Below are 25,709 nucleotides of genomic sequence, written 5' to 3' on the forward strand. Positions count from 1 at the left end.
GTTAGTTAGTTGGACACCCCTAGCAAGTTAATCAGAGGCATTGGTTATCAGCACATTCGAACCCTAACCGTAAGTCCCTTACCCTAACCCTGAATTTCATGATTTGGCAGTTATTTATTTCCACTATACATTGGTCTGTGATTATTCCAAATAAAAGTGATTGTCGTAGGATTAATCAATCGAATACTACTTTCAATCTGTTCAGATCGCTGAAAATACATGAAATCATCCTTAGAAATAGGGAATGGATGGCATTGCATTGAACTTTCGCAGCGCGATGATATAATCAGTACCGGTACACTATCAACTATTCACGCTGCGCCCCAGCAATTGTATCATTGCGATGTGTCGAGAGGAAAACAACATGTTTTTTTTGTGCGATTCGCAGTGTTAACCAAGCAAAATGTGTATTATGAACGGTTGTAAATTCAATAATAAAGGCTTCAATGAGTGTATGAGTGTATTCGACGGCTATCAGGCTCCACTTTCACAGCTATCTCGTAACTTTTGTGTGAAATATAGGATCTGGGTTTTTCTGGGTTTATTTCGCCTCCACATCTGGGTTTTTCCGAAATATCCCAGTGGCATCTCTGCTTTCGAGTAGTCCCGTAATTATTGGCTTTTCGTTTGGTTTAAACTTATATCAGTCACGGCGTCGCCATTTTATTCGCCTAGCGCGGCTTTAAAATTACGTGTTGCAACACAAGTTGTGCTACGTTAACTTACAGCTGTTCCAGGCGACGTAAGAAGGCACAGTTCCTGTTTTCGTCACAATCGCGCTCATCGTTTGTTTGGCATTGTTGGGCATATACCCTTGTTCATGTAAAAGTTGAATTGGATCAAATTCAGATAGCTATGCATTGTAATTTCAGCTAAATTTGACATTTTAGTATTTTAAATTTTACCTTCATAGTCAACTGCTGCTGAGCAGTTCACAACATGTTCCAGCAACCTGCCGCATTCCCTCAATACCAAGCGCCCGCAGCTGGTGCCATCCCTCAAGCTCAGCCACCCACCCCTACTCAAACACCCGCTGTCAATCCGCCACCGAGGCCTTCAGGTTTGTAATCAACTTTCATGCTTTCCAAGTGATATAACCTAACTCAAACAACTATTTAGCCTATACCAGTGTGTATTTCGTAACTACGAACAAGCGTTAACAATTTTGTGACATCATAGGCTACAGTTTATCTAATTTCATGTAATTTACCCGGATTGTACTGGCTTGTTGATAACATTCTAATCAAAATGAAAAATTATTACTATACAATGATGAGAGAGACACGTTCCTTTATTTTCAGTGTATTGTCGTTCTTGTGGTATATATTGAATTGATATAGTGTAATGGTGAAGCGTCTGGCTTCTTAATCGGTAGGTCGTGGGTTCGACCCCCAGCCGGTACAGACCAAAGACCCGATTAATAACACTGGTATTCATGGCTTACCCGCTTTGCGCTCCTCCTGTATGGAACCGGTGTCCTGTGCTCACACCCTGATTGGAATCTCCGTCCTTTTTTTGAAATAAATCCTGCGTGATAGAAGCTTTTTTCGCGTGACAGAGTCAACTTTGCGGCGTGACAAGCAAGGTTACTGACTTCAAATGACTGTGTTAAGCCAGTGACAAGAGATCAGATGCTAATGGTTAGCAACTGGTAAGGTGCAAGTACTTTACCAACAGACAGTAATCAACAGATCCTGGCTTGAGAACTAGGTCAAAACATTATATACCACATACTAACTGGAATATAGCATTTGGGGTGGCTGAGAACATTGACTTTTTTTCAATTTTTTTTTTTTTCAATGAAATCAACGACCCGTGACGGCGTGACCGCGTGCAACTGGCGACCAAGTCGGCGTGATCCTGCGTGCCTTGGACACCGATTCCATACTGGGCTCACACTATGTTTTATTTTTCATAAATTTTTATTGAATTACTTACACTTGGCGAATCATCGCTGCTCACATGTTGTGTCAGGCAAAACGTACCGAGATTCCAGTTGGGGCTCTCGTGCGATACTGGGAAAGCATGGAGGGGTGGTGTAAGACTTCAAAAACCGTACAAGGCTATCTGCACCTTCCTTGTCCAGCGGCATATGCACATCATAACTCATGGTATGCTCATATGCATATGCACAGATCGTGTGTATGTCTATCGTGAGTCGGTGTATGCCGCATCAAGGGCAAAAATGAAACTACGTCCTTCCTGATAAAAATGATAATGAGATAACACTCATGCTAATACCGTATGAAATTTCTTCATCGAGCTTCTCTATGTTGCAACAGAATGAGTTTGTTTTCCTCCACATTATGATCCCCCACCATCCCGATATGTGATATTCAGATTGAGTTCCACAAAATCATTCCTGTAATATAAACAAGCAGCCCTCTCGGCTCTCTTAGACGCCTAAAAATGACACCAAGTCGAGCCAGGCCTTGATCAACCTGTGACCTTGTGCTGTCAGCGGAGATAGGCTATAGTGCAACAGGACCGATTCCACAATGATATAATACAGTTTAGCTATTGATACCTACAGTATATCTTCAACTAATCTGAACCTCGAAGGAAATCTATATTGCGTGCTCTTGAATGTTTTAGTATCCGGATCACAGGCATACTTGTGATTTGAATTACACTGCTTCTATTCTGTTACTGTACTGGATCGTTGTCATCTTTTTCAGCTGGAGATCCCAGATTTCCGGTAACTGCTCATTCCAAGGATTTCAACGCCCCAACAAGACCCAACGTCGGTCAGATTGGCAAACCGATATGGCTGAAAGCGAATTACTTCAGGGTTTCGATACCCAATGGTGACATCCATCATTATGACATCGACATCCATCCAGACAAATGTCCGCGAAGAGTGAATAGGTGAGATTTGATTTCTAAAACATCAACTCGAACATTCGAATTTGCGACAATTTCGCTGTCGCCCTAAAAATCGTTCCGAGCTAGTTTTGTTTTCTACTGTATTACTAAGCACCTTCTATTTGTGACAGAGAGATTATCGACACCATGGTGGAAAATTATCGCACAGCCATATTCCAAGATCGTAACCCTGTTTTTGATGGGAGAAAAAACCTGTACACTGCACAACCTCTTCCCATCGACAACCAGAAGGTAAGGTCGTCTATTTCGTGAATTTGATTTTCATGATACGTCGACGTAACGAATGTGCATGCTGTTATCAATTTTTTAGTAGTTTGATTGCGTAGAGAAGTCCTATTAACCCCGATCGCATTGGCTAAATCAAATTTTGTTGCACTTCCAAATGGTCTTGTTGGTCATTGAAATCATATACCTGTTTCTTCTTAGCTCGAAGTCGATGTTACATTGCCTGGAGAAGGCAGGGACCGAACATTCCGTGTCGCCATCAAATGGTGTGCGCGTGTGTCTCTGTACTCGCTGAAACTTGCTCTCGAAGGCAGGATGCACGGAATACCGTTTGAGACAGTCACCGCTCTGGATGTTGTAATGCGTCACTTGCCATCTATGAAGTAAGCGATGTCTGTGTGTCTAGACTCGAAGGAGTTTTATCATGGTTTCTATTTCTAGATACACGCCGGTGGGGAGGTCCTTCTTCTCATCGCCAGAACAATCGACGCCGTCCTTGGGGCATGGTCGCGAGGTTTGGTTTGGCTTCCATCAGTCGATGCGTCCGTCGCAATGGAAGATGATGTTGAATATTGATGGTACGGTTGGTTTGTTAGCGTACTTGGGTTTTTGCGATGCTAATTCTGGATTTGCAACGCAGTTTCGGCTACGGCGTTCTACAAAGCTCAGTCTTGCGTCGATTTCTTGTGTGAGGTACTGGAAGTGAGTCGTGATGAGCTGCATCTGATCAGAAGTCTCACTGACTCGCAACGTGTGAAGTTCACTAAAGAGATCAAGGGATTGAAGGTGATTTCTGCTGCTACTGACTTGTGATAGAACGTGTATTTTGCTTGTAGGGTTACAGTACTGTATAGTTTATCAGTGCTACGTAGTACTAGGATAGGTACTATGGCACTATGTTGATAATCCCTACTTCATAGTACTATGGTAGCTACAATTGAGTAGTGTGGTGAAGGAGAAGAAGCTATGTAGTTTATCGCTGTGTCGCAGAGATAAGTGTTGACGAAGTGAATACCGTAAACACTGAGGTTTGTGGTTTTAGTATTGTTAGAAGAATGTATGTCTACTATTGATTTCTATTATATTATGTCAAGTTGATTTTTGCCTGTTATATTATACAAATGCTTGGTTTGATAGTAGGTAGGTCAGTTTACAATCACGGGTATCAGTTTCACTTTGCTCTAATAATTTCACCAAGTTTTACATGTAGGGTTTACGTTACTATGTAGTTAATCATCTCTTTCTGAGATAAGACAAGAAGCAAGTATATTGGAATTTTGAAATATTCAAATAATGTCTGATACTTGCAGGTTTTTCACATTGTTAAATGATAGATATGTACTATGGATTTATATTATATGCCGGTATATATATGGATTTTCGACCTGCCCATATTATGCAAATTCTTTGTTTGATAGGAGTATGTAGGTCAGTTTGCAATCCTGGAGTATCGGTTTCACTTTGATCTAATCTGGAATCGAATCTTTTACAACCCCTTTGGCCTTTTGGCATTCCCAAGGTATGATTTACTGGTGGAAAGGTTGAATGATTGATGCTAGGAATATGTCTATTTCTTGCTATTATAGAGTTACTGGTAAATTGTAATCCTTGAAATGTGATGTTATTTCTTGCATATTATGTCGAGGAATGATTGAGTAGGTTTGAGTTAGGATATTTTACTGTTATGTTTTCCCAGACCTGAAACTGTAAGTTTCTGAAATTAGTTTTAATTCATACTTTGTGTTGCCTCCAAAGACATTTCCACTAACACACAGGGAATTGATCACGAATATTAGCCGTTTTCTGTCACAGTGGTGCAATGATAGTAATTGAATACTGAATAATGTTTGAGTTTAAGATAAAGTGGAGATGCGTTACAGTTAATTGTGTAGACTCTTTCACTTTATCCTTTTGACCAAGCGCATACAAAGGAAACTCGACAATGCAAGTTTGTTTTGAGAATTGACAAATTTGGAATGTAACGTACTCGGTACAGGAAACAGCTTGAAAGCTTCACATCAATGCCTGTGCCAGCAGGATATCTTATCTACAATTTTGTTCTGTGCAATAGCTCGTGACTTTGTGCGCCATTTCAATTACGCGTACTTTCCCCCACAGTAATTTTGTCAAAATTTTCCATCATGACTAAGTTGTAGTATTTGACTGAAGACGTGCATGACTTTGTTCTGTTGTTCCCTAGTCGAGGTGGCTCAGGCCAGCATAGTACTAGCACTAGTGTAGTGTGGATGCAAGTTGATAAAAGTTACAATCAACTCCAGATTATGCCTTATAAAGATTAAATATTCCATGACATCATCATTAAAGTGTTTTGAAAATCTTTCTGTTCCTCAAAGGTGACCATTCGATTAGTCAAGGTTGAAAAAAACTGATGGTTCATTGATCATATTGACTGGTTAAACATTTGAGCGCAAATTTTTGTAATAGATTTGTGTTAGTCAAAAAAATCGTGAGCAAATGTCCAGAGCTAGAAATGGTTTGAAAATTCCTCTACAAGACAAGGCTAGATTTGGTCAATATTGTGTATAATAGTATATAATTTTAAAAACAATGAAACTTGCCATCCTACTACATATCGTACTCTATGTCAGTGTGATGTTATCTGTATCATTTTCATAGGTTGAAATCACCCACTGTGGAACAGCGAAGCGAAAGTACCGCGTTTGCAACGTGACTCGCAGACCAGCGTCGCACCAGACTTTCCCACTTCAGCTAGAAACCGGACAAGCCATAGAATGCACTGTTGCTCGTTACTTCCAAGACAAACATCAGCGTACACTGCAGTAAGTTCAACCGTTACAGTAGTTTTAGTATGTTAAGCACATTGAGAAATTTTTCTTGACCCCGAAATCCATGTCTGTGACAAACAAAGTAGCATCCCTAATTATGTTAATTGAGGTATTAAAAGGAAAGATATTTCTCATCCAGTGTTGTTTGAAAACCACTATCTAGCGACTTACTTTTAATAATGAATGCAAATGCGTCCGGAAAATTATTCCTAAATTCGAGAAGTAAAAGATAATGAGGGTTCGCAATGAGAATTTTCTGATGCTTATGATTCGATAGTACAGCTTTCTCGGATGTAGGGGAGAGTAGGTAGGTATGGGCCACTGTTGAGGTGTGGGCCACTGCCATATCTGGTGAATGTGACATCACATATGCTTGTCAAGCTCTGTGATTGTTAGAAAAAGACTCCAGAATCACCCATGTTACTCACATCCATGAGGCCAGCGGAGTTTTTGACTCAGCTAGAGATATATAAGTTTTGCGGTCTAAAGTAAATTTTTTTGAAAATAGGGAATTTGGGTTTGAGTCCAGATATGTGGATGTTTGGATTAGACTTATTTATGGTGTGAAAGCTATAGAAATATGCTATCTATAGAGTATAGTTTTAATGCTTAGTCAATCTCTGGGATCTTGAAATTATGGTAAGAATCCCCAAGACGGTGTGTTTGAGGTATGGGCCTTTTAGCAGGTTGGGGTATGGGCCGGCCCATACCTCAATGGGCTGAGGTATGGGACAGCATAACATATACCTGAAATCAATATTTCATTGATCCTATTAAATATATTAATCTCTAGAATACAGACGGTGTTGGTCTTATCCCTCCCATATACAATCACTTGGAAGTAAATCATGAAACCATCATGAAATCATGAAAAGGCCAGTTTTCAGAATCAGATCTGAGCTTGGCAATGGCAATATGAAACGTTAAAGCATGGGAGGAGGTATCAAAAAGAGAAGCATGCCGTCAGTACAAAATTGGTAGAGCTACATTAAACAGGTATCTGGAAAAACAGGGGATGAGTCTGAGAGTCTCACATGAAAAAGATTTCAAACTCGTTTTCCAATACCGTCTTGAATGAAGAGGAGAAAAGTTTTTTAGCACAGTATGTCATCATATGCTCAAATAGGTATCATGGTTTGTCACTCCCACTTAAATAAGAGATAGAGCTGTGACATTGGGATTTGAAGGGGTAGTTGAGGCGAAAGAAGCATGATTTGATAGTGATTTTCATGTTACATATTTTTAGTTATCTTGTTTCGTTATGCGTTATGGCTTACGATCAATACGGGAATTGAAATATATGAATTGTCCACTTCCAGCCCGGCTTTATATCAGTATATACAAACTGTTGGTAACTGTGACAAGAGTTGAGGTTTGTAGGATATAAATGACATTTATTGATTCAATACAGACAGCGGCCCATACCTCACCACCCCCCGGCCCATACCTCGAAGCCTATTTTTTATTTACAAAAATGAAGTATTGTTACAAAATTTAATGTCACTTCCAAATACATGGGTATTTTAGCTTAATTCTACCAGTAGTAGTTAGCCATATAATTAATGATCGTCTATACCGGAATTTAGGAATATTAGACCAAGTTTGGCCAAGTTATGGCTTTGTAAGATTTGGTGGCCCATACCGACCCACTCTCCCCTAAGTGTAACGCTCGCTTTATTATCAGTCTTCAGGTGTGATTGCCATAGCGTTCTTTTATTTTTGTGGAGCCGCGAAATGTTATGTACAATTTAAACCGAATTAGGATTTAGAGGAATTATGCAAGCTATGGTGTGGATAGAAGCACCATTAGTGGAATGCGATGGTAGCAACGAAAATAGCGGCATCAGTCTTAGACATTTAAAATATGTCATAGCGCTCTGATTCTAATCATTTTTGCATTCCTTTGGGACAGATATGCAATATGTTGGCCTACCACTTGAGTGACTGCTTCAAATTTAAATATGCGCGTTGGCGATATTGCGACAGTTGGCACGCTCTTGTCGATTTCAGATTTCCTGCCTTGCCGTGCCTTCAAGTCGGCCAAGAACAAAAGCACACCTATTTGCCTATCGAAGTATGCAACATCGTGGCCGGACAGAGATGCATCAAGAAGCTGACCGACGTGCAGACGTCCACCATGATCAAAGCCACTGCCAGGTCGGCGCCGGACCGCGAGGCCGAGATTGCCAACCTCGTCAAGAAAGCGCAGTTCAACAAGGATCCGTATGTGAAAGAGTTTGGCATCCAGGTATGTGCATCAGGATGTGGAGTCGGTTCACTTACCACCGACTCTAGCTCCAACATTCCTGTAAATCTAATCAGAAAATTATAGGTTTATTACATTTTTATTTAGGGTGATTCACTTGGTAAGAATAAGACAAAATGTATTAGGGTATGATTTTCTGAGTAGATTTACAGACTCCTATTCTTAATCTTTTCTCAACAGAATTTGGACTCTTACATGCCGTTGAATCCGTTTATTAAATCCTGCGTTTATTACGTATTTAGTTTTTATTATTACCGAGTGAATCAACTGAATTCTTTTGGAAAACATGATAACTTCTGTATGTAACTGTGCGTTTTAGTAACATTTGAGAACATTTGGTTCGATATTAAAGTGTTGGGAGCATTTTGCCAAACTCTGACTATAGCCTGAATGTGTTTCCCCGGCTCCAAAGTGTGATACAAAATTTCTACGACTCAGACTCTACCAAGAGAAAATTGAATGAAACTCCACAGCCTCGGTTTGTACGGTGGGTTGACTGGCGAATGTCTTTCTTTACAGGTTATTGACGAAATGACCGAAGTACGTGGGCGCGTCCTTCCTCCACCCAAAATTCAGTACGGCGGTGATGTGAGAGTGAGTTGCCCAAGATTGTGTTATAGGCTAGTTCTTATAATGTATGATTTCGATCGTGTTTCAGTTTGAGAGCCGCATGCAGGCGACGCCCAATCAGGGCGTGTGGGACATGAGGGGGAAGCAGTTTCATGCCGGGATCAGTATTGAGGTCTGGGCAATTGCGTGCTTTGCACACCAGAGGATGTGCTCGGTGAGTTGGTATTACTAGCAGAACTGGCCACAACGGTTTGAGTGCTCAAATCTGAATCGAGTGTTAGCTGTAATGGCTCCTGTCGAGTATTGGAGCACTCCTTATTCAGTCGGCAAGAACTATCGTTTCAATACTATATTCCCACCGTGGAAGTGTTGAAATCTCGGTTGTTCATATATAATCAAATCAAACATGAAATAATTGTTTTCGAAACATACCGTTTTCTCTGTGTTGCAAAAAAGGTGCATATTCGAACTTTCCAATTCATTTATACTGTTATGATCAAATATACCACATTATCTGTAATGAGGGCACACGATTTTGTCCAGCATTAGGAACTAGTTAGTTACATTCAAATTCACTTGTGCAGAGGCGTGATTTGAGTGTCTTTTTTACCGACAGGATCAACACTTGCGTCAGTTCATCAAACAGCTGCAGCGCATATCGGAGGACGCGGGCATGCCCATCAAAGGCACGCCGGTGTTCTGCAAGTACGCGCAGGGCTCGGACCAGGTGGAGCCGCTGTTCCGGCACCTGTGCCACGAGTACAAGGCCCTACAGCTGATTGTGGTCGTGCTGCCCGGGAAGACTCCTGTATACGGTAGGTCCACATGTTGATTAGTTGTTAATCGAAAATACGTACGATATACTTGGTGTTGGGGTCTTATATCGTTGTAACGACTCGATTCAAGTAACAAAATTATACGCTTTTACTTCAAGAGTAATATTTTATCAATCTGCACTCGAGGTCTTTCTGTCAGTTCGTGGTGCTATCATGTCATTGTATTGTTTCATCCAGCCGAAGTAAAGCGAGTCGGAGACACCCTGCTGGGCATTGCCACGCAGTGCGTGCAAATGAAGAACGTGACCAGGACCTCACCGCAGACCCTCTCCAACCTCTGCCTCAAGATCAACGTCAAACTCGGTGGCGTCAACAACATCCTCGTGCCGAGCATAAGGTACTGTTTGTGTCTCCGCGTTTCATCGAATTTGCGTGCGCAGGATTTCGTCCATTGTGTGTATTGTTCGGCAGGCCAGCTGTTTTCAACGAACCTGTGATATTCTTTGGTGCCGACGTCACACACCCGCCAGCCGGTGATATGAGGAAGCCGTCTATTGCTGCTGTAAGTTGCATCTTCTACAGTCTCCTGTTGTTGTATTAATACTTGTGTTGTTCATGGGTGTTACAAAGAATGTGTTCGCTGGTTTTTATGGCATTTTGACGTTCTCGGAAAATTTTTTGTGGGTGTGCAAGCAATGTAACAATGCTACTTGTTCACTGGTGCGAAATCGATCATTCGAATTAGATAAGGTCAAATCGAATCATAGGGAATAACTACATTTTTAGCTAAGCTGTTTTGCTTGACAGCTCCCAATAACGACTGTAACTGGTAATTGAATGTGATGATTGTGTGTCTAGCGATCCTTTTCAACTTGAAGCCATATCACGTGACAGTACCTGTGTTAGCGCTCAAAACGATAATTCAAGAATAAGCCCTTTCCATCTAATGCTGCTGCTGAGATGCCTCTACCCCGAACATGACTGATAATCCTTATGGTGTCGATATCACAGATAATCCTACAGTTGATCTCGACCGTCCGATAGACATTGACCCTGGAAATATAGAACGAGTCCATGCTGTAGGAAGTGTAGCGGTGTATTTTAGAGTGATTAAGCAATAAAGTTGATCAATCCCTAGGAATGGGAAGGTTTTCTCGGCATCCCGGCTACCTCTACGCCTTTAAAAATTTCAGCCGCTGAAAGCAATTTCACTGACGTTAGATCATTAAGGATCCACGATTGTGTATTATTTCGCTACATGACGAATAGTTCTATATTTTCACTGTGCGAGTCGCTCTGAATTCCGTTTCGATCGAATAATGTCCCGCCTTCAATTTCGATTGATGGAATTGCATTGAAAAGCAGCGATTCGATTTGAAGTGTTCGGTATCTGGACCAAATCTTCTGTGATCGATTTTTCAATTTTTTAATTCATCCGCAGGTGGTCGGAAGCATGGACGCCCACCCTTCGAGGTACTGCGCCACTGTTCGCGTCCAGCAGCACAGGCAGGAGATCATACACGACCTGAGCACGATGGTGCGCGACCTGATGATTGAGTTCTACCGCGCCACACATTTCAAACCCGTCCGTGTGATACTGTACCGAGACGGTGTGTCCGAGGGACAGTTCCAGCAGGTAAAACGGGGATTTTCGATGGGTATTGGGTACCCTCTGAGGCTCTTGACGACGACATTCGTTTCTGTAACCAATTTTGTAAACCGGTTGAACAAGCCGTGAATATCCGATGCGGTGCTGGGTATCTGTGTTTCTTATCGGTTGTTTGGATTCAAAACAGGTGCTGTCTTACGAGCTGCGGGCCATACGTGAAGCGTGTACGAAGCTGGAGGTCGGATATCAGCCCGGCATCACTTTCATAGTGGTGCAGAAACGGCATCACACCCGTTTGTTCTGTCGCAACAAGGAGGACAAGATTGGAAAAAGCGGAAACATACCCGCCGGTACCACCGTGGATCTCGGCATTTGCCACCCGACCGAATTTGACTTCTACCTCTGCAGCCACGCCGGTATTCAGGTAGGTTTGCCGACGTTAAAGGAATATATAGCACTCTAATTATGATGCGGTCTCAAACTAAGTGGATGTTGTGAAAATATTTTTCTTTGGAAAGCCACCGTATTCGAACTGCAGATAAAACATTTTCACCGGTGTTCATATTGCACTTGATTGCAGGGTTGTAACCAAGTCACAAGGCTCCGGGTTACAAGTCAGTCTCACGTTTATAGTTTTGACTCGAGTCATCTTTAGTTAACCACCGAGTCAAGTCCGAGTCGAAGTCAGCGAGCAGAGAGTTGAGTCCGAGTCTTGGTATGATGACTCGAGTCCGAGTTAAAGTGATTGCGTTGACTGCTCAGTTTCGAGTTGAAGTCTTGGTAAAACCACTTTTTATAACTCTTTTTCACGAATGGTTCTCATTTAAAATATACTCATTTTCCTCATTTTTATCAGTTTCTGATTGCATTTTCAAGTACCAGTATCAATAGGCGAAATACCAACAATGTGGTTACTTCATTATTCTTAAAAACTACAGTGAAATGTTGGTCTTGGTCCAAGTCGTGCGCAATGACTCGAGTCCAAGTCGAGTCAATACACAGATTGACTCGAGTCGAATCATGACTGGAGTCATTACAACCCTGCTTCATTGCTTCCTCGGCCTTTGTGAAATTTCTAACTCGCTTTAGTTCACTGTGGTTCTTTCTTGACGCTATCAAGTACGGTATTTTAGATAATTGTCAACCGATATTATAAAGTAAGTATATTTACGAACCACGGCGGTTTAGTCAAGGTTAGTAGGCGCAAAGGGTTAACAGACGATTACAAGTGACCTTGATGCTGCAGAGATGGATAAAGTGCAATAGGACGGCTCGTGAAAATCTTCTAAATGCAGTTCAAATACGGTGGCTTATATTTCAGACTTTGAGACCACCCACATCATATTTGTAGGCCTGCGTTTCATGTTGAATCGTTTTCGTTTAGGGTACTTCCCGCCCATCTCACTATCATGTGTTGTGGGATGACAACGCCTTCACCGCGGACGACTTGCAGATTCTGACCTATCAGCTGTGCCATACTTACGTGAGGTGCACCAGATCGGTCTCCATTCCGGCGCCTGCTTATTACGCTCATCTGGTTGCGTTCAGAGCCAGATACCATCTCGTCGACAAGGATTACGACAGGTGCGTAGTAGAGTTTAGCCGTGGATCATATTTTAATTTGTCAGTGTGAGGAGAGAGTCTATCGGCTTGTACTGACCTATTTAACTACAGAGCTACTTTCTATGATTTTGTCGGTTTTGTAACCGTAATTTGAATACCACGTCGAATATGAAATGCCGGTTTCCATGTAATGAATATGCAGATCTTGTGCATCAATCATCATTGTTCACTGGTCGACTCTTTTTTGCCAAGTCAGGCTTAGTTACCTTGCTATGAAATCCTACGATAGACTTTTGATGCCATTTTGTGAGTTGACAAAGCAGTAACCTAGGCCTAGGCCTACTTGGCAAATCGAAGTAGGTATGTCTGTTAAGTTGCATTCGAGTTCGATTTTCAAGGCACGTCAAAACTGCTACCAGTATAAAAAAATATGTAAGTACCTTGACTTGCTTATGTACTTCAAGATAGCGACAAGATAGCGTAATGGTGAAGCGTCCGACTTCTTGATCGGTTGGTCGTGGGTTCGATCCCCGGCCGGGTCAGACCAAAGACCTGATTAGTAACACTGGTATCCATGACTTCCCTGCTAGGCGCTTATGCATTACTGGGATAGCATGGAGGGGTGGTGCATGACTTAGAAAGCCGTAAAGGCTACATCTGCACTTCCTTGTCCAGCAGCATATGCACATCATGCACTCATGGTGTTGGTATGCATATGCACATCATGCACTCATGGTATGCATATGCACAGATCGTGTGTATGTGTATCATGAGTCAGTGTATATGTCGTAAAAAACACATCAAGGACAAAAAGAAACTACGTCCTTTCCTTTCCTACTTCCCTTTTCGATAGCCAATGACTTTGAAGATTGTAGGGTAACACAGAATAGCCTACAGTATTACGTATAGTTGCTACTACTTGACTATGTTCCAGTCTCGATATGGGTTACAGGCTTTTGGTGTTAAAACACGAGACAGATCTCTTGTAATTGCGAGGGGAATTTTATGTTGAAAATGAATAATCTTCCTTTGATTCCACTGTGATCACAAAACATTGTATATAGTGGCATATGTACAACTTGTGCCGTGAATCTGTAAAATAATTGAAAGCGCCTGTCAACATCACGTATTATAACGCAAGATTGTATTTGCAGCGGGGAGGGTTCGTCCCATCAAGGATACCCGGGACCGTCTCATGACGCCGCGTCCCAGCTGCAGGCGATGGCCAAGGCCGTGATCGTGCATCCGAATACTGGGCGCAACATGTATTTCGCATAGGATGCAGAAGCTCCCATTGTGACCGTTGGCGCCTGCCGACTGCGCTAACAACATTTTTCTTGAGTCGCCGTTGAAAGTCGCCAGGTTCTTGATCAAACCAAGTCTTTTGCCGCGAATTTGGTGCCTCCCAGTGTTTTGATCATTTACAGACCTAATTTAACACCGGGTTATTTATTCACGATTCAGCACTTGACTGTACGCTCCGGTCTGCAGTGACGGAATAATTATGAAATTTGCATGCAGCCGATGTTTTGTGATTGTACGCTCATCCATGAATGTCAATTGTTTAGTTCGTTTTTATTTCTCTGCCCTAATCAGCTGTCTTCGCCAGCCATCGAGTGATAAAATTCTTTTTCCGATGCCTGAAAATACGTTACTTTGAACACCGTCTCTAGACTACCGCATCATCGGAGTTATTTTTCCGACCTCTGATCTTAACTGTCAAAACTGTGTGGGTTGCGAGGGCATAACAGTTCCGTCAACTAGTGTTCCTCTTGTTCTAAGTGCAAACGATTGCTTGTTTACCTAATCCCCGTACAAAGGCTCCTTTTTCTTCAAACCGACCTCACACTGTAGCCTAACGAAAGATAAGTCATCCACGGCCAGTTTCTGTTTGATTGGCCTGGCGTTGCGCGCGTGGTTCGGAAGAACAACGCCACTAATTGCCGACGGGGCACTGTTCCACGTTACTACCATGACACGCTTTTAGCGTTCCGCGTTTAGCCTTATAGCGCTTTTGACGGTTTATAAAGTTCTGTGCTGTATCCTCTGTGAATTGAACGTTATGTTGCAGTAGTAAACGGAATTGTGAGAGTTTTTCGAAAAAAGATTTCCATCCACGATGTTCTTGCCACTGCAACGGGCTGTGCGATATCCTGCGCACACACGTCAGGAACGGTTTTTGTAAAGTTTCGGTTCAAAATGGTTCGTGTGCCGAATTTTTTGCCTCGATAGAGATTTCTAAATTTCCGCCTGGTACGACTTTTGCCCGACACAAAGGTATAGCCTGCCTTTTCATTGAAAATTTGCATGTTTTCTTGTACATATCCATGTTAAACGCTGCTGTATCGATTAATATATCACTCCAGAGCACAATGTAAATGAGCGCTCTAGGACGCGCTGTGACAAGATGCCGATGATTCAATGCTTGCGGTATTGATCTTTGAGACTCCTGGTGCCCACGTGCTCGTTCCAGACAAGGTGACCATTATTAGCAACCTGACCAGTGATACTTTTGGTTGCTGACTGCACTTATCAGAAGCGCAGAGGCTTTGTCTGGTTCATTGCGTTCCATTTCAGTCTTGCGAATGACATTGCTATGCCGAACGTTATTTTACTAGGTTAGCTTATATGTAGCCATGAGATGATGGTCTCGAGAAATTAGCGACGCTCTGCTGTTTCTTGTTATTTGTTGTAGAGATTCTAATGCTATTCAATAGGATGGTACCCAGTAACTCGCATCAATGTTGTACTAGTACGGTGCATGTTCTGTATATCATGTAAGTAGAACGTTCGTGTCTTCAGCCTGTATTGGTAGTCTTTATGTGATGCTGCAAGTAGCTTCCGATAATAATAACATGGAGCATTATTGATTTTGAAGTGCTTTACTTTTCAGGTTGGTGGGTGAATAGGGCATGCAAGAGCTATTGCTCTTGTATGTAGCGGGGCAGTAAGTTGAGCACATGGTTTACAAATGCTGTGAAGTATTTGTGTATCGCTGTGCGAATAAAAATTCTATTGTACTCTCAGTAATTGATGTACGGCCGGCTCACTCCACCACTGATTGACTCGATACTTCTGATTTCACGCTGCCACGGGTGTGTCAATGACGTCTGTCACCAGAGCAAATATTTGGCCCTGATCACGAGGTTGATGAACCCACAATGATAATTGTGTACAGAGGGCACTAGAGTGCAGATAGGATGCTGAAACAACCCGTTAGACTCTTAAATCTGAAGCATCCTCCTCCGACTAGTGCGGCATGTCTCATTGTTCATTCTGCTGCCTGTCTTTAGTTAGATGTTTTTACACATTAAGATGGGTTGGGTTGTAATTTATGCCGGCCTAAGAACTGTTGGCGCTTCCACAAATACGCTGTAGGTGTTGGACGTGTTCACAGCACTATTTCTACATAACATACATTATTATTTATTTGTCAATGTCACCGGAAACTCGAGAGTAGCATTAATGCCGCCAACTCAGTGTTGTAATGTAAACTGGCTGAGTCAATCTGGTTGACTCGTCTTGTAATCAAGTATTTGAGTGTGATACGACAAGTCCTTGCCCTTGAGATCAGTTAAGTGCAGATAGGAGGATGCTGAAACAACCCGTTAGACTCTTAGACCAGTGGTTCTCAACCTTTTTTAACACGCGCCCCCCTTGGAGATGGTCAAAAAACTCGCGCCCCCCCTGACCCCCCTTGCATTTATCGTCATGTCAAAAAGAGCACATCATCTAATACAGAGGTGGGCAACGTTTTTGATAATCATGACCGCATTTCGATTGCTTATGTAGCGTAAGGCCGAATTCCAGGGCATAGCCGCAATGAACGATCTGGACGCAAAATTCCTACGGTAAACTGTCCATATCCATTCCCGGTGAACTCCGGACTATTCTACTTTTCACAATCGCGAATGGCAATGTTATGAATAGTTGCCAGGAGGTGCACATTGTCGCGCGGAGCGCGAAAAATTTCCAGGGTCGCGAACGAATTGCTATTTCTTGCCAATTCCCATTCCGGCTCAGATTAAGAAGGGAGCTACTGCATTAAAATAGAAAAATGAAGTCTTGTTGAATTGCGCGGAGGGCGAAGAAAATTTCAAGATTAATTAAAATCTCTCGAAAATGCGGCAGTGAATTCGTAATTGCAATTTGCATGTCTACGGCCGCCAACACATACTAATTGAATTAGGCGTCGACGGCCGCTCAAATTCCCTTCTACGGCTGCAGGCTGCCCACCCCTGATTTAATAGTATACATAAGGTATATCTTACGCAAATTTTGAATCTGCATTCCAGTTGTTGTCTTTTACATTGCTGACAAATTTCTTCAAATTTGTTTGAAAATAACAAAAAACATTGAACAAGACATCCAATTAATTTCAATGTAGGTCATCCTGAGACTAATCCTGATGCTGCTAGTGAGTACAGAGAGCAAGGCGTCGTTCTGTCCTGCCAGGCTAGATTTGATCAGTTTTCGAAAATAATTAATTGTGTTGATTTATAGCCTAATTGAGGGCAAAACCGGGCAACCTATGTTGCATCTAAGTCTGTCTTAGGCAGTGCAGTTCGTAAGCTACTAACAAGAGCTGCCCAGCGCGACAAGCTTTAGGCTACTATCAAGGCTATGAAGCCATGAATGACTTACACGTGGGAATTGCTCTCTATATCTCCAAAGAATTTAAAAAATTTGCTCAAATGAAGTTGAAATCAGACTATACTCAGTTGAGCGCTGTTGCTAGAGTTTGTATTTGCAAGCTTTCTTGAATATGGAATAAACTTCATCTTCATTAATCGTCTTCTCATAATGGATGTGAAACACATGTTCAGACACGTACAATTTATACTGACTTTGTCAATTTCTCGCGCCCCCCCTATACTGACTTCGTCAATTTTTCGCGCCCCCCCTGAGAGCCTCCCGCGCCCCCCAAGGGGGGCGCGCCCCCCAGGTTGAGAACCCCTGTCTTAGACTCTTAAATCTGTAGCATCCACCTCTGACCAGTGCCGTATGTAACATTGTTCATTCGACTGCCGAGGGGTTGTAATTTATGCCGGTCGAATCCCTCTTTGACTTTCAACAAATACACTCTAGTGCAAGCAATTTGGACGTGTTCACTACGCATAAGCTCACGGCAACTGTAATGGCATTGCCTACGGTGAGGACGCGTAGGTTTGATGTTGACGTGAGATCTACGCAACATCTGCAGCACCTCGGTATATCAATTCATAGCAAAAATGTATTTGCACATGGGTGTTATCGGGTTGATATATCTGTTTTGTCAATGTCACCGAAAACTCCAGAGTAGCATTAATGCCGCTAACTCAGTGTTGTAATGTAAAATGGCTCAGTCAATCTGGTTGACTCGTCTCGTAATCAAGTCATTGAGCGCGATACGACAAGTCACATGACTTCGAAGAGGCCAGAAAATGACGTATTTGTTCGAATAAACATGTCAGGAATGAGAAAAATGAATGTGAGACCTTCGATATCACCCAAGATAACCTGATTTGTTCATAGAGGAAGGTTTCATTAGGAGTCTGTAATTCTTCAGCAATGGCATACTGACTGATTGGTCAGGTTGCAACGTCAGGCTACCTGTTAGAACTAGAAGTGTCGATAACATTTGCATTGCAAACACTGTCTCGACATACAACTTCTGTAAATATTTGTGTCTGAGTGGAGTGGTTGAGTTACCAGTAATCAAGAGATGTTTCCAGATAAAATACAGTGAAAACATGCAATCGATATGCATGAATCATACTAAAAACAACTCATTTTCAATCAAAAAAGTTCTCAAATTTGAATCGTTTGGTAATATTGACATGTGTTCGTAAGCGAATCAAAAACAACTTGGGCTATTTTTAGTTAAAAAGTTCTCAAGTTTATTGGATTGTTGTAATAGAGTGGAAGGTGTCTTTCCGACCTGTGTTACTGGATACGCCAAACACGACTGTGCAACACCGTTTATAATCTGAAACCATACAGTGCAATATCACATGTCTAATAAAGAAAATCTTCATATTCTATATTTGAGTACCTAGAGACTTGATAATCTCACAGCTTGCAATAGGATATATACAAAACTCAATACAAAGATAACTATAATGAATCTTCAATATATGGTTGAGGCTGCTTTGGTGAGTTAATCTTTTATAATCTGCCTGGCTATGAGTTCTTTCATGATCTCATTACTCCCTCCGTAAATGGTCTGCACCCTGGCGTCAACGTACGCTTTCGAGATCGGGTACTCCCACATGTATCCCCATCCGCCAAACATTTGAAGTAATTTATACGCGGCGGTATTATTCAAGTCCGTGACCCAATATTTCGCCATGGAAGCAGTCGAATTGTCGAGCTTGCCGATGTTATGTAATTCGTTGCATTGATCGACAAATGCGCGAGCCACTGATATCTCAGTCTTCAACTCGGCGAGCTTGTGTTGGATAGTTTGCAGGTCGACAATACGTCTACCAAACGCTTTTCTTTGCTTGACATAGTCACGCGTTTCTTCAAACATGAACTCGCACGCCGACATGCACAAGTTCGCGATGAGCAAACGTTCTTGTGGCAGTTCTTTCATCAACATGTAGAATCCTTTATTCAAACCTGCTTCTCCTCCTAATAACGCGCTTGCAGGCAGACGACAGTCTTCGAAAAATAACTCCGCAGTGTCCTGGGCCTTTAATCCCATTTTTTTCAGCTTTTTGCCCTTGATGAATCCTGGCGCATCGCCATCAACTAAAAACAGACTAATTCCATGGGCTGCTGACTTTGCATCTCTATCAGTGACAGCAACCACTACGACAACATCAGCCATCCATCCGTTTGTGATGAACACTTTGCTTCCGTTGAGCACCCATTCGTCACCGTCACGCTTTGCATTAGTGCGAACACCCTGCAAGTCGCTACCTGCTCCTGGCTCGGTCATAGCGATGGCGCCGATCTTTTTACCCAAGGTCATGTCCTCCATGTATTTTTCGATCTGTTCCGGTGTACCGTAGTTACTGATGTATGGCATGACGATGTCGGAATGCAAGGCAAATCCCGGGCCGCTGCAGTTAACGTAAGACTGCTCTTCGTGAACAATGGCGGATGACAGCCAGTCACCACCAATTCCTCCTTTCTCGGCAGGTATAGAGACTCCCAGAATGCCAGCTTCGCCCGCCTTCAACCAGCATTCGCGAGACACCTGTCCATCTTCTTCCCATTTGCTATGATACGGGGCGACTTGTTCTTGAAAAAATTTACGGGCAACCTCGCGGAACATGTCATGTTCGCTTTCGAAGATTCGTCGAGTTCCGACATCTGTCATGCGACTTGCTTGACACGGTTCTGGCCGGAAGACATCGGACGCCGCAAATTTGGAAGTTGAGAAACAGCGTGAGGTAGACAGAATTTGAAAAGCTGGTCGGCTAAGCCGTAAATAACGCGCGACGCTGTTCATGTTACCCGATCGATGTCAGAGATGTTGACGATCCGTTACCGCTCAGAATTGCCACCACAGATTACCTATAATGATACCGGTATCAGTAATCTAAAAGCTTGTTACACCACCACCAATGTCGTCGCCCGAGATGGTGATTACGAAACTAACTCCACTAACCGGATCCGGATATCACTGTGACATCTCGGGATTCGATATTTCAAACTATTTTCTAAGCAGAAATATAACAAATAGCCCCAGCACACCAGCAGTTCATTCAGTCGCCGCGATGCATCAGAGATGAGCGGATTTGAAATTTCTATGTCCCAAGTCCAATCCAAATCCGAAGCTTCAAATCCCAATCCTAGTCCTAATCCAGAAATTTGTATACTCCAATCCGAATCCTAATACGATATAAACTTGGAATTCCTCTTAGAAAGCCTACATCATATGCCTATAATTCTGTAAAAAGAAATAAAGTACATGAAGTAACTTTGATAGGACGAAAAACTTTGTCGCCATTTGCCATTCGTCACAAAACTACAACATCGGATCATCCGTATCATTGCCAAGGCCCCACGGGGGCCTGGATGTGCAACTGATAAATCGCTACTCAAAACATTTGGAGTTCTAAACATAGAAGATATGAGGAAGCTAGAAATTGCCAAGTTTATGTATCAGTTCCACTGCGGTCACTGTCCCTCAAAATTAAACGACTACTTCACCTCGGAGTCAAAAGCGCACAAGTACGGCACACGCGCGTCAACGAAGGACAACTACCATATGATCAGGACGGAATACAAGAAAACGCATTGCTCTATCAAGTATGCCGGACCTGACGTGCGGTAGAGAACCAGTGACGAGCATCAGTGATGAGCATCGGACGGACTGGGATAGGGTTCGAACCGGATTTTGCACAATTTCGAGACCTTCGGATCAGATTCGGCTTCTATTGCAGATTTTTTTGCGGATATTTTCGTATAGTCGTAACATCTGCTTCGGATATTTTTGGATAGTTCTTACCAGACGTGACTTGACGTGGCACGTGATTTCAAGTCAAAAGAAAAAAAATACCATAACCGAACACGGACAGTAGCCTAAACACGTTCTGATATGACTGGTAGGTAAGTGGTAACACTCTAGAGTTGTTCTGTCATAGGCCCGAGCAAATATATATTAGCTAACCCTAACCTTAGCCTTTCTAAATACTACTCGCAGCTCAGCTGTACAATTAGGATTCTTCGGAAAAGCTATTCGATTCGGATTCTGGACGACATTATTCGCATGGATTTTGGGTTGAGATTGTTTGGATTAGGACGGATAGTTCCTCAGAGACTGGAGCTGTCGGACGGATTCGGTGAGCATTGAGCATCGGACGGACTCGTATAGCTATAGATCAGTGCTCTTCAACCTTTTTCGACGTGGTACACCCTTTTAACGTTTGCTCAAAACTCGTACACCCCTGTTCATTAGGGGTCCTAAAAAATGACTTTTTTTCTGAAATCGTACTGGCTACTTGTTAAAATTCTTAGGTTACCTAGCTTAAGCCTACACACCAAACTTGGTTCAATTCCAACCAGTAGCCGCATTGCTACGGGAGAAGAAAGTTGCTATTTATTATACAAAAATAAATAACGAAAAATTTGAAATTTATCTGTTCACCCCATGAAAGTATTAGGTTGTCTATAAAAACGATGTTCTTCAAATTTGGCTTAATTCCAACCAGTAGAAGCGGAGTTATTGCCGTCAAAAAATTTGGATTTGAATAAAATAGTATTTGGTCACAGAGTCTATTCGCAGCCAGTTAGGCCGCCCGCCACGCAAATTGGAATTTATTTCGTGTCAGCCCAAAAACAGCATGACATTACGAACGATAATCAACCTAAATGTAACAGTATTGGGGAGAGAGTAGGTAATACTACCGCTGCAGAAGCGGTAATTCAGATCAGCGATGATAGCAGGCGCACCAGCGCACTACGTAACAGGCCTGCCTCACACCACACACAGTCGATAGTAGCACATGGGCTGCAAGAGATGTCAGTAACCTCAGATCGTATGCCGCTATACACAGTCTATTGTCGCTAATTTGCATCACTAATAACAAAATACTAAATTGCAAATGTATGGCGAAATATTGGACATAAAATTGGCGTTTTAAAACAAAAGGGTTTCGATTTCGACATGGAAGCTGTTTCGACCCTGACTGACTACATCACTTCATTTATGTGCATTGCGGTATTTATTAACGTCGGGTAGAAAGTACCGATCCAAGAAGTCTGAGCTATCGCGGCGGTTTCCTCAAAAATCACTTAAAGACAAATGACTAGCTGAACACATGTTTGTTCTCAGCATACTCTCCAACACCAAACGGTAACATTGATCTATTGCCGACGGCTAAATGAATAGGAGAAATATTTGCTTATGACATCACAATCATGCGGTGTACAGTATTACACTTGAGATAACGTACCATATTGCTCATTAACCTGTGCGTCAACCTGTACTGACCCATAAACCTGCCTTTGTGATAGCTAGCCATCGACGCATTGTAATTCAGATCTGGTACACCCCTGTACACCCCATCCGAGTAGTACACCCTTTGCAAATTCTGGTACACCCTAGGGCAGGGGTGGGCAAACTACGGCCCGCCCCTTTCTGTGCGGCCCGCGAGAGTCTAAAGAAACTTATTAAAAACAGTGATAAAATGCATACTAAAAATCGAATTAATGCAGGGACTTGATTAAACTTTTTCTTAGTATATTTCACCATGATAATTCGAAGGCAGTGATTCTCACGCCCCTTGGGGGCGTGAAAGCATCTGAAAGTAGGCGAGATGCTGAGATCAGCTGAAAATTTTTAACGCGCTCCGCGCGATTTACACCAATTTCCTCATTATTGCTCTGTATTTAGTCTCAATTTCATATTTGAAAATATCTCATCCATAGCAGTGTTGGGACGAGTCGAGTCAGACTCGAGTCACCTTTTTCGTATGACTTGACTTGACTGGAGTCACTTTGCTAAAATGACTTGACTTGACTTGACTCGGCGTATAAAAAATGTGGATGATGTGTTGATAAAAATCACTGTATCATGTATATGTTCGGATTGTTCGCGAAATGCTGGTGTTACCTGTGAGAGCGACCAATTATTCAATGATCGTGTGTTTTACTGGGCCTCAATTGTTTTCTCACAAACAAATTGACCGCAAACGAGGTGATCGAAGCTTACACCTTACGTCGTCGTAAGCTAGTATAGTAAAGTAATTTAATAGCAAAATGTCTATTTCTGTTGTCTGTTCTTACCTTAACCCGATCCTCTTATTTCACTGGGATTTATTTCGAATATAGTTTATATAGTCCTCAACCATTGGCGCAGGGTCGAATTGTATCATATCAATATGTGAATGGGTAATGTATTGCATCTTGTCAATTAATTTCTGTATTCATTATTTTGGCTGATAACTATAAACTGAGGCGATGCAATTACTTTTAGTCTAGCAGTTCTACGTATATGTGAGCGATACAGCGGCTTCTTGCGTGTATATTTAACTCTATATTCGTTGTTCCTTGATTCAGAAGCAATGACCACTCAATCTGGATTTCAGACAGCTAGCAAAATGCAATGACGTAGTCATGCATCATACTTCGAAAAGGCAACTTGACTTGAATTGTGACTTGACTCGTGACTTGACTTGACTCGACTCGACTTGACTCGAGTCACCTCCAAAAATCGAGTGACTTGACTTGACTCGAGTCACCTTCAAAAGTTGATTGACTTGACTTGACTCGAGTCAAAATGTGCAATGACTCGAAATGACTCGTAGGTGGTGACTTGATCCCAACACTGATCCATAGTCGTAACATTCCGTGCCATCAAACTATCCGCTAGGTTTGCTAGCATCCTGGTTGCGTTTTGTGATATGACGATAAGGTGGGGGGGGGGCGAAATCTTTCACCATCATAAGTGCAGGGGCGTGTCCCAAAAAGTTTGAGAACCACTGTTCTGAGGTAAATACTTCCAGTATTATTTTTTAAGTTTTATTTCTTGTGCAACCATCTCAAGGCCCACGCAGTTTAAAAGGTTTCAACTGCTAAAAATCACAGACATCCTAAACGAGATTGACATAATTCGGATCACGAGAGTGATTTCAGATTGGCCACCCCAGTTTTAATTATTTTACTCCAGTTTTAATTATTTTAGTTTATGTGCTTATAAACACGATTCGCGCGTGTGTTAGGTAGATTCGTTCTCTGTATGCGTAGAATTCGAGTATTTATATTTTATCTACAAATAGTAGAAGCATGTTTGAAGCTAACATGGTTATGGTTCTGTCAGCTTTGTGTGTCTTGGAACTGAACCAAAAGTGGAATTAGTGAATATATGAACAGATCGCCGCTCACATATTTAAATTTCAATCCTGCTCCAAGAATCGGGACAACCGACTTTCATCTCTAGAGTTTTGACAAATTGGTTATTGAGGTCGACCAGCCTATGAAATCTCGCCACTGTTTCTGACGCGTGTACGATATCATCAAAGCAATGTTTGTTTTAAATAAGCATATATATTATCTTCGTGTCCTCACTATATAATGAAATACCAATATTGGGTTTTGGTTTATAATCCCCATTTTATATAGTGCGGCCCGCGAATGGATTCAGATGTTGAATGCGGCCCGCGAGCTCAAAAGTTTGCCCACCCCTGCCCTAGGGTGTACGACAACCCCGGTTGAAGAGCACTGCTATAGATAACTAACCCACGGAGGTTAGTTATCTCAATGATATATATACAATGATTGGAAACTCCAGTGAGCTCTGCGTTTGAGCGCGTCGCGAGTCATGCTTCACCAGCGGTATAAAATCAATGTAAACAAACGGTTCGTCAGCAATCTTTCTTCAGGAAGTGGCGTTAACGTTGTGAAAAGTTTTTTTATCGAGACCTCTGTAGCAGATGAAATGTGTGCAGTGCATACTGTACAGGTTTTGGCCACTACCGGTGGCATGGCTTAATATTCAGACGAAACTGATGTACCAGTGTGCCTACGTGATGAACATTGTGATCGAAGGTGGTCTCGCAGTAGCAAATAATGGTGAAGACTTCATAGTACGAGGTAGAGTTGGGATCAGGTCACTATCTTCGAGTCATTGCAAATTTTTAATCAAGTCAAGAAGTAATTTCTAAATTTTTCAAGTCAATTTAGGCAAGTTCTAAAACTGACTCTGAAGTCAGGCCTTCTGAAGTTGTGAAAGTAATCAAAACCTACTTGAGGACTTCACAAAAAGCATCACGTTTTTGAAGTAGGCTAATAATAGTCATTATTCCTTTGTTACGTCTATTCATCTTGTGATTAGAATGCTCCTATATACGATTGAATAAATCCGAATATTTTCATTTGATACTCGTCAGGAGTAATCGTCAGCAGCTTATAGATAGTATGCAATTGACTAACAAATGTATACAAAGTCTGGTCTAACTTATTTCTTCATACTACTTGGGTTCTTTTCAGACCGTTCATTTTCTGCTTCAACAAGTAGATATCCAATTGACTAACAAACGTCTGCAAAATCTGGTCTTAACCTACTTCTTCAA

General features: G+C 42.1%; 3 protein-coding genes across 3 annotated transcripts in view; 1 reads left to right on the plus strand and 2 right to left on the minus strand.

Annotated features, from left to right (window-relative positions):
* Positions 1 to 25,709, minus strand: part of LOC145444867 (dihydropyrimidinase-like) — a 177,442-nt gene that overhangs the window by 26,454 nt on the left and 125,279 nt on the right. The window lies entirely within an intron of this gene.
* Positions 595 to 15,577, plus strand: LOC145445642 (protein argonaute-2-like). Its single transcript, XM_080323845.1, has 17 exons — positions 595 to 1,060; positions 2,679 to 2,868; positions 2,997 to 3,117; positions 3,313 to 3,494; positions 3,553 to 3,689; positions 3,752 to 3,897; positions 5,749 to 5,912; positions 7,929 to 8,166; positions 8,704 to 8,778; positions 8,843 to 8,968; positions 9,371 to 9,569; positions 9,768 to 9,927; positions 10,002 to 10,092; positions 10,972 to 11,166; positions 11,327 to 11,563; positions 12,524 to 12,723; positions 13,857 to 15,577. Exons 1-17 carry the CDS (start codon positions 940 to 942, stop codon positions 13,978 to 13,980), a joined length of 2,706 nt encoding a protein of 901 aa, XP_080179971.1. The 5' UTR covers positions 595 to 939; the 3' UTR covers positions 13,981 to 15,577.
* LOC145445643 (long-chain specific acyl-CoA dehydrogenase, mitochondrial-like) lies at positions 18,648 to 20,295 on the minus strand. Its single transcript, XM_080323846.1, has one exon. It carries the CDS (start codon positions 20,141 to 20,143, stop codon positions 18,842 to 18,844), a length of 1,302 nt encoding a protein of 433 aa, XP_080179972.1. The 5' UTR covers positions 20,144 to 20,295; the 3' UTR covers positions 18,648 to 18,841.

This window comes from Botryllus schlosseri, chromosome 8 (genome assembly GCF_051294905.1).
Source record: "Botryllus schlosseri isolate E-star chromosome 8, Bs_hap1, whole genome shotgun sequence".
NCBI classification, from domain to species: domain Eukaryota; kingdom Metazoa; phylum Chordata; class Ascidiacea; order Stolidobranchia; family Styelidae; genus Botryllus; species Botryllus schlosseri.